General features: G+C 41.0%; 2 protein-coding genes across 2 annotated transcripts in view; both read right to left on the reverse strand.

Annotated features, from left to right (window-relative positions):
* Positions 1-545: 545 nt before the first annotated feature.
* On the reverse strand, positions 546-7,160 carry LOC146507593 (calcium homeostasis modulator protein 5-like). The gene is made up of 2 exons (XM_085176749.1): positions 6,329-7,160; positions 546-4,490 (listed from the first exon to the last, which is right to left on the reverse strand). Exons 1-2 carry the CDS (start codon positions 6,869-6,871, stop codon positions 4,104-4,106), a joined length of 930 nt encoding a protein of 309 aa, XP_085032875.1. The 5' UTR covers positions 6,872-7,160; the 3' UTR covers positions 546-4,103.
* Positions 7,161-9,943: 2,783 nt separating this feature from the next.
* calhm6 (calcium homeostasis modulator family member 6) overlaps positions 9,944-16,855 on the reverse strand; it is a 12,806-nt gene continuing 5,894 nt past the window's right edge. Inside the window, exon 2 of the mRNA XM_085176748.1 lies at positions 9,944-13,270. Within this exon, the coding sequence (XP_085032874.1) occupies positions 12,836-13,270 (435 nt within the window). The 3' untranslated portion in view covers positions 9,944-12,835. The remainder of the gene's footprint in view (positions 13,271-16,855) is intronic.

Genomic DNA, 16,855 nt, shown 5'->3' on the forward strand with positions numbered 1-16,855 from the left:
TAGGTCTAGGTCTTCTAGGTCTGATTCAATAATTCAGAGGTAACAAGTGAAAATATAATTAATAGGAATAAAAACTAAAAGAAAAACATATAAAACATTGCACGCTGTGCTAATTATATATTTTAAAAAATAAATGTAGAGGTAGGAATTGCAATTAATATAAATCTCAAAGTATTCACAACATTACTGAACAGAAACAGGCCTCTGCACCTGGGGTGAGGGTGTGGCCATGACAACAATGTGACATGCCATTGGATGTTGGGACACATAATAACATGACGCTAAGCATCGGCCAATGAATGTGAACTAACAACAACCAGGTCGCGGGTTTGGCAGCACTGTAGGAAAATCCTAATATAAAAGTATTTTACTGCATTTCACAGTTTTGTTCTTCTAGAACATCATTAAAGTTACATAAATAGACTGATTTCACATTTCAAATGTAAATTAACGTTAAATCACTGTAATGTAATAAAACATAATTTTCATGATTATTAAATGTATCTGTCTGTACATATGCATATTTAGATGCTATGGAAAAGTATATAACATGATTCCTATAAGCTTGTGTTACATCACATAAGTATTATTATCATTGCCGTTTAGGGCGATCGCGGCTCAAGAGTTGGCAGTTCACCTTGTGATCAGAAGGTTGCCGGTTCGAGCCCCGGCTCAGACACTCTCCGTCGTTGTGTCCGTGGTCAAGACTCTTCACCTACTGGTGATGGCCAGAGGGACCGATGGTGCGATACAGCAGCCTCGCCTCTGTCAGTCTGTCCCAGGCATGCAATCCATTATTATTTAAACCAACTGTTAACTGTATATTTCTGTACATTTACGTATTATGATTCATATTGCCACATTCATTGGCCTTGTTTATAGGTAATTTCATTGTTTGATCACGTTAAAATGTTCCTAATTTAATGTCTAAAAGCACTTGGAAAAGGCAGAATCCCATGTAAAATTAGCACAACAAACTGTATTTTCATTACTGAAAATGACTGTATTTTCATGAGAAAGTTATTTTCTGCTATTTTACGGTCGTATTTTGGCGCCCCAGCTTACCGTTTTTTAAGATGTTTTTTAACAGTGCAGCCTCTGTGTTTGAATGCAAAACAATGTTGTTTAAACTAGAGACTGAACAATAAGTACATCTCACTTTGATTATATCAGTAATGTAACTACAAAACAAAGTTGTGGTGGGCCTAAACTTAGTTTCAGAATAATTAATTCTGAGACTTTGTTTCATTGTCACATTCAAACAATGATGGTGATTGTTGTTCAGCAGAACAGTGTCAGTATGTTGGCTGTTATACTTTGTTGTGTTTGAAAATAAAAGTTGGGCTCATTTTAACTACAAGAAGTGTTGTTAATTATTCTTTAAGGTTCACATTTGCATTCAGTGTTATATTAATATAAGTGTACTAGAAATGTTAAGGATGACGAAACGAAATGTGGTTTAAAAAACAAAAAAACAAACAAATTGCTTTTTAATTTAGTAGAACGTTAACGTTTGTCAGTGGGTAAATCTGCACAGTCGGAAACATCAAGTTATTCTTAGGACTGCAGACGTGCAATGAATAAGTTGTCCTAACAGTCGTCTTAAGTAAGCTTTACAATATAAAGTGCTACAATATTTGCACATGACTCTAAAACTCGTGCTATGAAGCTGTTTCTAAGATCACAACATGATTTAAAAACATGATGTAAAATAAACTTTGTTAGCTATGAAATAACTCTGAGATGTTAGGAGAATATGTCAAAAGAGATGGATGTGCTGTAACACGAGCTCTTCCTGTTTCATTGGATCAGTAACACAGAATAAATGTGTGACAGGAGGCCACTGCTGTTTCCCTGTGATACAACCCCTAACCCTAACCCTCAGGTCAGGGCTGCTAGCCTCTGTGCTCATCAGTGTCCTGGGACTCATTTTTAATCATTATCCACAAAACACACAAATACCAGATTAAATATTTTATTCATTAACATTACATGATCAGGCGTAAACACAGTGAACAAAGTTTGTATTTAGAAAAATTACACTGTAACAGATTTTCAAAGCATAACATACGAATAAAAAGTTTTATGAAAATCTCTCATATATGTGTAACATCACACGTGTCAAACAGTTTAAAACACTGAGGATGTGTTCACAAAAACAATTCTTTGGTCCAATTGTTGGCATGTTGGGATGAGAACGTGTTGACACTTCAGTTGTTCGTGGTGGTTTCAAGTCTAGTACTTTATTACTTTTTGAGAATGTAACAGAGTAACAGAGGCCAATGAGGACTCTTTTCACACCTGAGCAAAGGTACAGAAACGCTAACGCTAAAAAGACAAGCGTGATCAATCTGTAAAGGACAATTTTGTGAAAGACAAAGTTTATCATCATTACAATGCAGGCTGTACAGATTCCCTCAGATTTACTCTTTTTACAGCCTGAAACTGTGAAACTGCAGATCTAGTGAAACCGCAGAGACCGAAAAATAATAAATCAGGAAATACTCAAAGTATTTTTTCCCCTGAAAGTAGAAATTATGTATCTGCATGCGTGGAGTGAAACTGTGGAACAGCTGAAGCAGTTAAAAAAGTCTTCATGTGACATAAAGATGCTGAATTTCAGTAAATGTCTCGTTTATTTAGTTTCTGTCGATATTCAGAATTTTTCATCTGTTTTGTGAATGTAGGAACAAGCTAATGTACGAACTATATTCTAAGTAATTTGGAGTATGTTTGTTATTATTATTTACGTTTATAACAACAAGGATAAATAATTAGAGATGACTTAAAGAGAAGAGGTGGTGTTAAAGAAGCATGCACGTGTTCCCACTCTGGTTTGGGTTTGTAAACTCAGGAAAGCTGCGATATGTTAGTTTGCTTCATTTTTTTATTTTGTAGTTTATCGTTTTATTTGATTTTTTTCTTGTTTTTCACACAAGTATATTGATAAGATAAGATAAACCTTAATCGTCCAACACGTGGCAAATTTGTTTGGTTCTTTTTTACATGATCAACATAAACTGAATAAAACAAAACAAAACAAAACATAATGCATAAAGGTCATAATGGACCTTCCATGACCTTCCAAGCTATATAGTTTATGTCTTCCATATTTCCAACTATATCCATAATCACATACTGTGTATGCTACCATTGTATATAGTGTATTATCTTACTTTTTTTTCATTGATTGTACTTATTTGTATTGTTGTATTTCCTTCTGATATCTGTACCTGAGCTGAGGTGATGCAAAAATTTCCCCGTTGTGGGATCAATAAAGTCTTATCTTATCTTATCTTATAAAACAAAACGTGTCACTGAGGTGAAGGAGGAGGCGTGCAGAGCGCTTGTGGATGACGGTGAAAGCTCCACCTCTATCGTGGACGTTGATGTGGTGCCAGAACACGTACCTGTGCGTCCACGCTGACAACAAGCTGAGCTGTGAGACCAACAGAGGCTGCACACAAGAAGCTTTTTCTGAGATCCATGATGGAGAGTTTCTGCTGCAACTCTGAAGCTGGGGACACCTCAGCTTCAGAGACCTCAGTGCACGTGTCTTCAGAGGGCTGTTGTTGCAGTTTAGTGCAATACTTCATTCAGCAGCTCTTGTCAGGGTTGGTCTGCCTACAGCCTGCACCCTCTTCTATAGCAGGAATCCTTCACTGCACCCAAAAACCTCCTGTGGCCTCTTCTTCTCCTCTCACTTACAGATTACTCTCTGTTATAACAATACACTATATTTACAGCTGTTAGTGTTCAAATGGCACACGGCTGATTTTTGTGTTTAAATCAAGTTACTCTGAAAATGTAAAGTAAGACATTTTACCCAGCAGTGTCAGTTATGAAAGGTCTGAAAAGCATGAAGTCTGAAAGAGGTAGGCAGCATCGGTGGGTGTGTTTGGTTTTAAAGTGGTTATGCTCTTCATGTGCTCATTGGTTAAACCACTGGGGGGCAGCATTGTCATAAAGAGACAGCTGTGGAGGCTTTTTCCTGAGTCAGACTTGCACTGTCAGTAAAATCAGTGCTGAGTAGGAACAATCACAATGCAGTGTGTTCATTATTTACTTCCCTGAACATCTGAATTTTCCAGATAAAATGCTGTTTAGTTCATCTCTATTTCGTGCTCTACGTCCATGACGGCTCTCCTCTCTGGTGGAAGATTTTCCGCTTTCTCCACATACCTCTGCAGGGTGCTGTAATACTGCTCGCTCCTGGAAAACGTGTAGTATGCAGAGATCTCCTCCCAGGCTTTGTGGCTGGGAAACGGGAATGGACCGGGTGGCTTGTTCTCAAAGAAGCTCTGCAGGTTTCTCTCAGCCAGTTTGGTGGCGTACTCTATAGCAAGGGCATCAAACCGCTCCTTTTCTTTGTCCATGTAGCTTTTCCAAAACTTAAGCTGCAGGTAGCTGACTTGGGAGCGACAGTTTTTGTAGCAGGTACCCAGAAGGCCTACAAAAGCGCCGATAATGATAATGCACCAGCCCAGAATCTGCAGAAACAAACGATGCTGTCAGTTTCAGACTGTCGTCAGGGACAGCAGAGATTCAGAAGGTGGAAACCGACACCGTCAGACGGTGTAACAACTGAATGCATCACACTGAGAGACCTGGAAGCACAAACCTCAAGTACCAGAGTAATTCAGTCTCTTTTACAGATTTCTAAGAAGGCCCCAGTTTTTGTAGTGATGCAGTATTTAAATAGTTCTGTTCTTACTTCCTTTGAACATAAAGAGAACAGCCTGAAGCATTCGGCAGTCAGAGCACGCAAACATGAAAACGCTGGAAGTAAAATGTATTCGTTTGATTTCATTATTTAGACATGCAACATGAAGAACCACAGCAACAGCAACTCAGGACTGCACTTCCATAAAGTGAAGCAAAATGAAATAAATGAACAAATCGGTCAGTAAGTCTTTAGTTAGAGCAGGCGTAGGCACCTCCAGGCCTCGAGGGCCGGTGTCCTGCAGGTTTTAGATGTGTCAGCTGCTTTAGGCTACGTCCACACGTACCCGGGTATTTTTGAAAACACGGATTTTTCTATGCATTTGCACCTTTCGTCCACACGTAAACGGCGTTTTTGGTCACTGAAAACTGAGATTTTCTAAAACTCTGTTTTTGCATTTACATGTGGACGAGAAAAACGGAGAAAACGGAGAAAACGCAGCGTCAAAGGTGTGCGCCTTTTTTGACGTCACACTGTGCGCCACGTTATTGTTTCAGTGAAATGAATTTCTACAATATTGTTACTGTTAATTGTCTCTGCAGTGTTTAAATGCTTACATATACACACACAGTTACTGTCCCTCCACACACGACTCGGTTCTGCTTCGATGCCCCAGCTTTGTTTACTTTTTCCCACCGAGGCTTCTAGACTTCTGATTGGCCAACATTTCTGCATAGTTAGGAATATAGCGCCACCTGCTGCTTTGGTGTGTTCCTAGCAGCGTTTTCCTTCATTTCTGCCTTTACGTGTGGACGGGATTATTTTTTAAAACAAAAACGGAAAATCTCCGTTTTCAAAAATATCCGTGTACGTGTGGACGTAGCCTTAAACGGCTAAATGACCTCCTCAACATGTCCTGAAGTTCTCCAGAGGCTGGTAATGAACTCATCGTGTGATTCAGGTGTGCTGACCCTGGGTCAGGTCTAAAACCTGCACCGGCCTCGAGGCCTGGAGTGGCCCAGCCCTGAGTTAGAGGATCGTTTTTCATTGTTAACATAATGGTCTGACACAAACGATTGACAGTTTTCTCGACAGTTTTCAATGATTTCCTGCTGCTTAAACTAACTTAGAAACCCCACTACACTCATAACAACCATAACAGACAAACAGCAAAATACTAATCAATCGAACCCCGTATTTCAAATTTGTGTGAAAGTCTGTAATTACTCCTGGCTCAGCCTAGATCTAGACTTAAATCTTTTGCCCTGGTTGCACCGAATCTGTGGAACAACCTTCCCATCGCTATCCGTGCGTCAGACGCCGTTTTATCTTTTAAATCCCGTTTAAAAACTCATTTATTCAACATAGCTTCTCCATCTAGTTAGTGTCCCTGTTTTATATTTGGTTCAATTTCTTATTTATGTGCTTTATCTTTTAGCTACATCTGCTCTTAGTAACTTTGTTCTTATATTCCCTTTTATTGTTGTATAATTAACCTGATGACTTATGTGGTACTTTGTTATAGTCTTTTATTTATTGTCTTAATTTTCCTGTTTTTATTGTAAAGCACTTTGGTGAACCGCTGCTCTTTTAAATGTGCTATACAAATAAAGTTGTATTGTAATGTTGGATGCAGTCGCCCCCCCTCCACATCACTCATCTTACCTGAGACTGAGCCCTGAACATCAGCAGCAGCTCCATGCGCTCCTGGGTAGATAGTTTCGAGCGGTCGCAGGGCACCCGGGCCAGCTCCTCACGACACTTCAACGTCTTGTTCTTGCAGAAGAGATCGACCACCAGACTATCATCAAGACCACTAACAGCACACTCATAAAAGGTCCCATTGAGCAGAGCCACACAGAGCCACATTACAGGAGCCACACAGGCCCCGGTGAAAATACTCAGGGACACCCGAAGACAGCCGAAACAGTTCCCACGGGGGCAAAGCTTCATGGGGTTGAGGCAGCACCCGGTGTAGAGCCTCCAGAAGCGGGTACTGGAGAAAATACCAAAGATCAGCAGCACTGCAGCTGGTCCCAGCAGAAACGTCACGCCGTACGCAAAGTTCTGGTCGTGGTTGCAGGGACACTGAAAGGAGACCATGGAGAAAATCCGCTCCCCGCCTATGGTCAGCAGAGCCATGAAACTGTAGCCGATTGTGGTTTTCTGATTCACGAGGAAACGCAAGATACTCTGGAAGTTTTCCATGATGTCGGCCAATAAATCGAGTGAAACAGCAGAGAGATAAAAGTGTCAGTGTGGAGTCACTTCCTTTGTGCTGTTTTCCACAGACCAAAGTCATCTGCCAAGCCTGGATGTGCCCCTCCCTTTGGCATTCGATCTTCTCTGCAGGCCCCTCCCTCAGTGAGGCTGCACTTCCTCCCAAACAATTCCTCTTTTATTACCATATCTATCCCATCTCCAGAGATAAAAAGAAAGGTGAACACGTTAAACTCGGCTTTCTTCTCTCTTACCATCCCTCTTTACTCCCCCCCTCCCCCACCCCAGTACCAGCACAGGTGAGTCAGTCATGGAGAGAAATCCTGTTAGTTCAGTTATTCTGGTTGTCTTTGAACTCTGATGCAATCCAGACGGTAACCTGAAACTATGTGAGGAGCAAAACATGACAGAACATGCAAAGTGGGAAGACACACAGTCAACAGCAACACAAGAGCACGTTGTTAGAGCGCACAGCAGCGCGTCTGCAGTAGAGAGACGGGCAGCACTTAGCGTGAGGGGGAAGTGCAAACATCTGTTCCTGTCCCTCAGGACTGAAGCTTGCAGTGCATCAAAGCTGCACTCAAATCTGTTCATGTGTGAAACACATCAACAGTTCCTGCAGCTCACGTTTGTGTTTCGAAAACGAGACTGATGTTCGTATGTCTACGTCTTTGTCAGTGATGTGAACATGAAACCCATCAAGGTGTGATCTGTCTGTGCGGACAGGAAACGTGGTGTCAGAGTGTGACTGTTGGTGGCCTGCAGGCGTTCAAACATTAGCCCAGAGCAGGTTTGTCATGAGGTTTCATTTACATCACTGATCTGTTTTAGTCGAGCTATGACGTGCCCTCTCATTCTTTTACTCTGTGAAGCTTGTTTATAAAGGTATAATTCATGAAAATGCAAATTAATTCATAACTCTGGATTTCTTTGCTTCTTGTTCCGTTTTTCACTGTTCAAATAAACCAACCACTCAAGTTACAGACTGATCGTTTCTTTACTCGTTATTTTTAATAATTATTTCCCCGACTGTAGTTTTTAAAATATTTAGGTTTTCATTCATTTTTGGGGGGTTACTGAAATAACAGAAACATCTTCAGATCCACCTACTTTGAGATTGCAGGCAGCACCCAGTGTGAGCAAAAACATACTTTATATTACTCACCCATCCAAATCATTGATTCAGGTGTTCTACTCACTTTTATACACAGATGTATAAAATCAAGCACAAACGTAGGCCACGCAGCATCACAGAGTGGGGTTCAGTGGATGGTGACACCCACAGTGTGCAGAGTCGGTCCCTACAGACCTCCAAACCTCGTGTGGCTTGATAGAAGAAGTTTCCATGGCCGAGCTGCATCACATCACCAATAATGCGATGTGCAGGACGCAGCGGTGTAAAGCACTTAACCGTAGAGCAGTGACAGATCAGACTAATCCAATCTGTCTGGGAGCTGCTGCGAGTCCTTGTCTGACTTCATTGTGCCACCAGTGTAAAGTTTGGTGCAGGGTGAAGTATGTGGGGTCTTTTTCAGGATTTGGGTGCAGGCCCTCAGTTGCAATGAAAGGGACTCCTAATGATTCAACATACCAAGAAACTTTGGACAATTTCACACAAAGTTCCCACAAAATTGGGAAAGTTTGGGAATATTCCCGTCCCGCCTGTTAAAGACATGAATGAGTGAGCCTGGAGTGGAAGACGTTGACTGGCCTGCACAGAGTTCTGGCCTCAACACTTTGAAATCCCTTTGGGATGAAACAGAACAGAGACTGCGAGCCACACAGTCTCATCCAACATCAGTGTTTTTGACCAGGATATGTCCTTCAACGCACATATTAAACAAATATGTAAGACTGCGTTCTTCTTCTATTTGTGCAACATCTCTAAAATTAGAAATATCCTGTCTCAGAGTGACGCTGAAAAACTAGTTCATGCATTTATTACTTCCAGGCTGGACGACTGCAATTCATTATTATCAGGATGTCCAAAAAACTCACTGAAAAGCCTTCAGTTAATCCAAAATGCTGCAGCAAGAGTCCTGACAGGGACTAGAAAGAAAGAGCATATTTCTCCTGTTTTGGCTTCCCTTCATTGGCTTCCTGTTAAATCCAGAATTCAAAATCCTGCTCCTCACATACAAGGTCTTAAATAATCAGGCCCCATCTTATCTTAATGACCTTGTAGTACCATATCACCCTATTAGAGCACTTCACTCTCGCTCTGCAGGCCTACTTGTTGTTCCTAGAGTATTTAAAAGTAGAATGGGAGGGAGAGCCTTCAGTTTTCAGGCCCCTCTTCTGTGGAACCAGCTTCCAGTTTGGATTCGGGAGACAGACACTATCTCTACTTTTAAGATTAGGCTTCAAACTTTCCTTTTTGCTAAAGCATATAGTTAGGGCTGGACCAGGTGACCCTGAATCCTCCCTTAGTTATGCTGCAATAGATGTAGGCTGCCGGGGGATTCCCATGATGCATTGAGTTTTTCCTTTCCAGTCACCTTTCTCACTCACTATGTATTAATAGACCTCTCTGTATTGAATCATATCTGTTATTAATCTCTGTCTCTCTTCCACAGCATGTCTTTTATCCTGTCTTCCTTCTCTCACCCCAACCGGTCGCAGCAGATGGCCCCGCCCCTCCCTGAGCCTGGTTCTGCCAGAGGTTTCTTCCTGTTAAAAGGGAGTTTTTCCTTCCCACTGTCGCCAAAGTGCTTGCTCATAGGGGGTCATATGATTGTTGGGATTTCTCTGTATCTATGAAGCGCCTTGAGGCGACTTTTGTTGTGATTTTGTGCTATATAAATAAAATTGAATTGAATTGAAATTGTTTGACCTCACAAATGCAGTTCAGGAAGATGGTGAAGAATTCCCATAGACACACTCCTACACCTCGTGGGAAGCCTTCCCAGAAGAGCTGAAGCTGTTATAGCTGCAGAGATAGGACGACATCATATTAAAGCCATGGATTCATATGCATGTGAAAGAAGAGCAAATATATCTGGTAATATAGGAAACTCCAGAAAACCATCATTCAGCTTCTTATTTATAAGTTTCCTAAAACATTCAACTTCAATCTTTTGTGTGTTTGGATAGAAAGAAAAAAGCCACATGCGACCTCATCGACCTCCAACTCTGAATACTTTCAGCTGCAGGAACTATTCAAACTTTAAAATCGAACTTGTATTCATCTGTATTCTTATCTTTTCAGATTCTTATTCAGTTTATTTTCATCTTTATTCAGAGAAGGTTGCACAGGATGTTAGTGAGTATAGTGGGGGCGTCAGAACATCCATCTTTCTCTTTCAGCTGCTGCTGAACTCGTCTTCTTTCAAACAACGTGTCAATAAATGTGATCTGTGTGAATCCGAGTAGAGGGAGTATCTTCTAATTGGTACATGGTATAAACAGCCCCTTCACCCTGACACTCTCAGTGCCTAATAAATAACTGAGCTCCATATATACTGGACCAGAGGTCAGTCTACAAAGGTGCATCATGAAACCCTCGGGTCACGATCCTTCTGCTAGCAGCTGCTAATCAATGCTGCGTGACTTCATAAACACGCTGAGTGCTCAGTCACTCAGTAAAAACATGAACTTCTGCAAATGAAGCCACTACCCTTTGTGCTTTGACAGCAACAGGAAATAAGTCACAGTTTCAGTTAGCTGGTGCACGTGTTCGATTCAGCTTTTACAGCACCGTCACCTCACAACACTTTATATTGTGAAGCAGAGCCTCTAAAAATAGAGAGGAACCCTCACAGACAGCCACCACGAGCCGCATACTAACCACAAGTTTCTCAGCAATCTGAGCGTGAATGTTTGGGACGTTCAGATAGAAAGTACGGACTTAGATAAAGCACTAAAAACATGCTCATAGACAGATTGTAAAACGCAGTTCGAGTGCACAGGAGGAGAGAACCGGTCCAAACACTGAACATTATTTTCTGAACGCTGCATGTCAACATGTGGGATTTTCTGTTGGACTCAACATGCAGGACTTGGGATGTTTACAGTGAGACACACAGTGAGTTGTGTGTCCAGGACTCCAACATTTACAAACACAAAGTTCAACGTGTTTTCTTCACAGAGGAAAACTCAGCTGACGTCCATCAACCGTCCTCGCTTCTCTGACTGTTCCACATGTAGGATTGACAACAAAGTTTAAGCTTTAAAATCACTTTATTACATTTGCTTCTGTGTTGAACAGATTTTATTGTTGATTCCATCACACATGAACATTCAGCCACAAATGAATTCATGTTTCACTCAGTTAACACTGTTTCACTTCAGCTACATTTTCACTCACTTTTTGTCTTCAAAACGTGTTTTTTCAGTCATAATATACTCAGCGTAATTTCTTTTATTAAATCATTATTAAAATACTGTCTCTGGATATTTGTTTAGTTGTTCAGACCCAGCACTCACACACAAACCCGTCACAGGAAAAGGTCAGATATTAATCACTCAAACTGCATTTCTCATCCATCACATTAATTAGACTTACTTTGATTATATCTGTGATTAAGAATAAAGCTGATTTATATCAGTAAAAGCACATATAGAGAAACTGTTCAAACACGTTGTGTCACTGTCGCTTTAAGAGGCTGGATGTTAAGACCTTTTACTCTCTCGCCGTTGTAATCAGAGGTAAACTTTTAATCACATTTCTCCACAAAATAATCAGTGAAAAGGAAACCTTTGCCTGCTCTCGTTCATACGACGTCTATAAAACAACGGTGCCAGAGCGCAGTTTTAATGTGACGGAGATCTGATGTCACGTTGTTAAGGAGAGACAAGCGTAACACATTAATTCAACTTCTGCATCAGATCTACATATATATCTACAATAATCAGGCCCCATCTTATCTTAATGACCTTGTAGTACCATATCACCCTATTAGAGCACTTCGCTCTCGCTCTGCAGGCCTACTTGTTGTTCCTAGAGTATTTAAAAGTAGAATGGGAGGCAGAGCCTTCAGTTTTCAGGCCCCTCTTCTGTGGAACCAGCTTCCAGTTTGGATTCAGGAGACAGACACTATCTCTACTTTTAAGATTAGGCTTCAAACTTTCCTTTTTGCTAAAGCATATAGTTAGGGCTGGACCAGGTGACCCTGAATCCTCCCTTAGTTATGCTGCAATAGACGTAGGCTGCCGGGGGATTCCCATGATGCATTGGGTTTTTCCTTTCCAGTCACCTTTCTCACTCACTATGTATTAACAGACCTCTCTGTGTTGAATCATATCTGTTATTAATCTCTGTCTCTCTTCCACAGCATGTCTTTATCCTGTCTTCCTTCTCTCACCCCAACCAATCACAGCAGATGGCCCCGCCCCTCCCTGAGCCTGGTTCTGCCGGAGGTTTCTTCCTGTTAAAAGGGAGTTTTTCCTTCCCACTGTCGCCAAAGTGCTGCTCATAGGGGGTCATATGATTGCTGGGTTTTTCTCTGTATCTATGAAGCGCCTTGAGGCGACTTTTGTTGTGATTTGGCGCTATATAAATAAAATTGAATTGAATTGAATTGAATCAATTTCTTGCAGAAGTCTAAATGTCGACTCCTGCGGGACTTAAAAGGTCTTAACAGCCGTCCTTTTATGTTCACAGAGATACAAAGTGTTAGAATAGAGTTCATCTGCTTTAAACTTCTTTAAACTTCTGCAGGTCAAAGCAAAGAGCTTATTAACAGAATATAGGAGGTACTGTGGGAACGCAGGTAAATGCAGACACACAAACGTCACACAGGATGAAAGACTCGGATCAGACAACAAACAGAACGTGGAGTTAAAAACTAAAGACTGACATGACAAAATACAAAAGAATAAAAAGTTGCTGCACACTATCCTTCACTGCAACTACAATATTAAACATACAAATGATTATTTCAAGCATATTTCATTTATTCTTCAAAATTACGAAGTTAACACCTTTTACAGTTTAATGTGGGTTAATGCGACTCACAGTGGCATTCTCCCATCATCTACAAAATTAAGAACAGCTGGGTTAGCTTCTAACGACTCGTTTGACTTGACTGAAGCCATCCTCATCATGCCGCTGTCAGTCTCCTGGCAGTTCTCCACATATCGGTGCAAAGTGCTGTAGTAGGTATCTTTGCTGGTGAACCTGTAGAGAGAGGAGATCTTCTGCCAGTCTCGGTTGGATGGTGTGAGGACATTTTCAGGTGGTGTCTTTTCAAAGAAGCTCTTCAGGTTTCTCTCAGCAAACGCTTTGGCGTGCTTAGCCGTGTAGGAGTCGAGTAGAGTGCTCTCCTCGTACACGTACGCCTTCCAGAACTGCAGCTGCAGGTAGCTAACGGGGGAGGAGCACCGAGCCACACAGGTGAGCAGCAGGTTCGTCAACATGATGAGAGCGATGAGCAGCCAACCGAGAATCTACGGACAGTATTTATAGTAAATAGTGAACAGGTAATAAAAGCAGTTTAACCGTTTAGTCACACACAAAAAAATAACAACGTTTCTGAAGCTCTTCAGGTGAACGGCTACAAATGGAAACACAACTCTGGCACATTTTGTCTTTAAATATCAGTATCACATTTCTATGTGTTGTGTTTATACTGTTACACCTTTAATTCACTGATAAGCACAAAAACACTCATTAAACTCAACATGATCCACTAAACTCACCATGCAAACCATTGTGATCCAGTAAAATGATGATCCAGACTAATCATGTAATAAAAGTCTCAACCTGCTGAAATGGTCAATCGACTGGTTCCACTGTAGCACATTTCTCCTCTAGCTGAACACAACATATACAACTTACTTACTGTCTGACATTCACACACATTCATACTTTAGTGGAAGCATCACAGAGCCGCTTGGTTTAGCATCTTGCCCGAGAATATTTGGCACGCAGATCGGAGCAGCCAGGGATCGGAACAAAAACCATCTGTTAAGTGGAAGAACTGGCTACAGCCATCCCATAATCATCCAAACATTGTTACACCATCCAGACTCAACCATGAAAACATCATCCAAACTGTTATCTCCATCCATTTGGGTGGAAGGTTGGGGCTCACGGAGGATTTTCACCCACCAGGTGCACTTTTGTGCAGCCCTACATCACCTGACTGCATGTTGCTGGAAGCAACAGCAGAGTTCACCCAGAACGGGAGAACTGTGAAAACAATTCAAAGATTAAAAAATAATAATAAAACAGCATGAAAACCACAGACAGCGGCTGCACTGTTCTTAACGTTCAGTTTCCGTTCGGCTCTTTGTTCTTCACTCTTCTCCACAGCTTCTGACTGACAACAGCACAAGCAGGAGCATCAGAAGGATTTACTTCAAAACTGCAACTCCTTCCTTGCTAACTACTGCACATGCTCCACTAGGGCGACCAACGTCCTCTTTTCCCCGGACACGCAGTTATTGTCCCTCCATTTAAGGCAGAGGCGTCACGCTGTGATTATTTTACTGTAGTTGTTTTTCCTGTAATAATATTCAACATTGCTGTCAAATCAAAAGATGTCTCTCTGTGCAAAATGGGTTCAAAAACATAAACAGCTGTGGGATCCTGTTTGTCCGTGATTTAAACAGCCCAGCGCTGCTCCTGACGCAGGGAAACCAATCCTGCAGGGAGACCTACCTCAGCACCTGTGCAGGTGAAGCCAAAGGGAAGATTTGCTTCACCATATTTTCTAGTCTTTGGCTTAGAATGAAGTTGGTTTGGAAACATATTCAGCTATGCTTCATCTCCTGCTTTGCATTTCTGTAGGCACAGCGTTTTGTCCCCCCCCCCCCCCCCCCCCCCCCCCCCCCCGCCATGGCTCTGCCCCCCCTGTCTGGTCTGATTTAGCAGATGTTAGCCAGTCCTCAGCTAACAACTGTTAGCAGGGTTAATTCACCTGAGAGAGAGCTGCTTTCCACTGTCACAGTATAACTCATTTCACAAGCTGGGATAGCAGTGTTTTTGTTAATACCACTAAATAACTGAAGCATTTGAAATTCTGTGTTACAGTTGAAATATAAGCAGAATTTGACTACAGGTCAAAGGTCACTCTTTTGAGGATGCCAATGCTCAGATTTTGGACAGAGAAGACAGATGGTTTGAAAGAGGAGTGAAAGAAGCATCTGTGTTAGCTTACTGCACGGCAGGTTTTAGATGTGTCCTTGATCCATCACAGCTGATTTAAATGGATAAATGACCTCCTCAACATGTCCTGAAGTTCTCCAGAGGCCTGATAATGGACTAATTATTTGATTCAGGTGTGTTGACCCAGGGTGAGATCTAAAACCTGCAGGACACCGGCCCTCGAGGCCTGGAGTTGGACACCCTTGACTATTAAACCCAAGTAAGCAAGTGTCACAGTCATGCAGACTTATGCTGTGTCCCAATTCAGGGTCTGCACGCTTGAAGTACGCATTTCAAGTGCGATTACGTCACCGCCACGCGACGACGGCTGTCCCAATTCGAAGTGTACTTCAAATGCATACTCCAAATGCGCCGTCGATTTCCCCAAATATCAAGCGTGGTCCGGTGCACGCTTCGTGGTCCCATATATCCCACAATTCATAGCGCGGCGGTGGGTGTGGATAATTTTGCCACAAAATACGGCAGAAGGGAGCGGCCAAGAGTGAACTGTCAAAAGTAAGTACTGAATATGACGTCACTTATTTATGTGCAAATGTTTAATAACGAAGAACATTAAAACATTGCTGTTGGCCACATGTTGGAAAAGTTGTGTGACATTAGTTACGTTTGTACTTTCAGCGTTAACTTAGTTTTAAAGCCTTATATATATATATATATATATATATATATATATACATATATATATATATATATGTATATATATATGTATATATATATATATATATATGTATATATATATATGTACATATATATATATATATATGTATATATATATATGTACATATATATATATGTATATATATATATGTACATATATATATACATATATATATGTACATATATATATACATATATATATGTACATATATATATACATATATATATGTACATATATATATACATATATATATGTACATATATATATACATATATATATGTACACATATACATATATATATATATGTATATGCATATATATATATTTATATGTATATCAATCATATATATATATATATATGTATATGTATATATATATATATATATATATATATATATATATATATATATATATATATATATATATATATATATATATATGATATGATTGATATACATATATATACATATATATATATATATTAGGGGTGCAACGATACTCGTATCGATATTGAACCGTTCGATACAGTGCTTTCGGTTCGGTACGCATATGTATGTCAACTTTCCTTCTGACGATGCTGTCTGTGTTGAGCGCTCAGTGGATCTGCGCTCGACAGTGCAGCCTAGGCGGAGTAGTCGAACACAGATTCACTGAGCGCAGGGCAAGCTAGCAAGACAGAAGCTAAGCTCGTTGCAACATGGCAGATTGAACTTCCCCCACCCTCATTCAGATCTGGCGTCTGGAACTATTTTGGTTTTCATGTGACGTATGACCCTGAAGGTAAGCGTGTCATGGACAAAAGTAAAACAGTACGTTGGATGTGCCAGCAATGCTGAATTGGTGGGAACTAGTGCGTTAGCGCAGTTAGCTCGTTAATGTGTTGACGTCTTCCAGCCCCACGCACGGGGCGATCCGCGGTAGCTCGTTAACGGAGATTTGCCGTGTTGTGGCGTTAACGTCATTTCAGATTAACGCTGACAGCACTAGTGGGAACACAACCAATATGACTGCACATTTACTCTGACATCATCCTAGTGCAAAGACAAGTGGAAGCAGACAAAAACAACAAGCAGCATGCTACAAACTTTACCCGAGTCATTTAGACAGCCGTTAGCACATGATTCTCCTTATGGGGACCTGATATGTTTAATATGCTGCTGAGAATATAGCCCAGAAGAAGCGTATAGTATAGCTTTTATTTTGG

Source organism: Neolamprologus multifasciatus, chromosome 11 (genome assembly GCF_963576455.1).
Source record: "Neolamprologus multifasciatus chromosome 11, fNeoMul1.2, whole genome shotgun sequence".
Lineage (NCBI taxonomy): Eukaryota > Metazoa > Chordata > Actinopteri > Cichliformes > Cichlidae > Neolamprologus > Neolamprologus multifasciatus.

Excerpts from the sequence above, each read along its gene's own strand:
- LOC146507593 (XM_085176749.1), bottom strand. The coding sequence starts at position 6,871 with ATGGAAAACTTCCAGAGTATCTTGCGTTTCCTCGTGAATCAGAAAACC. Across the intron at positions 4,491-6,328 it reads TGTTCAGGGCTCAGTCTCAG|ATTCTGGGCTGGTGCATTAT; the intron begins GTAAGATGAGTG and ends TTGTTTCTGCAG.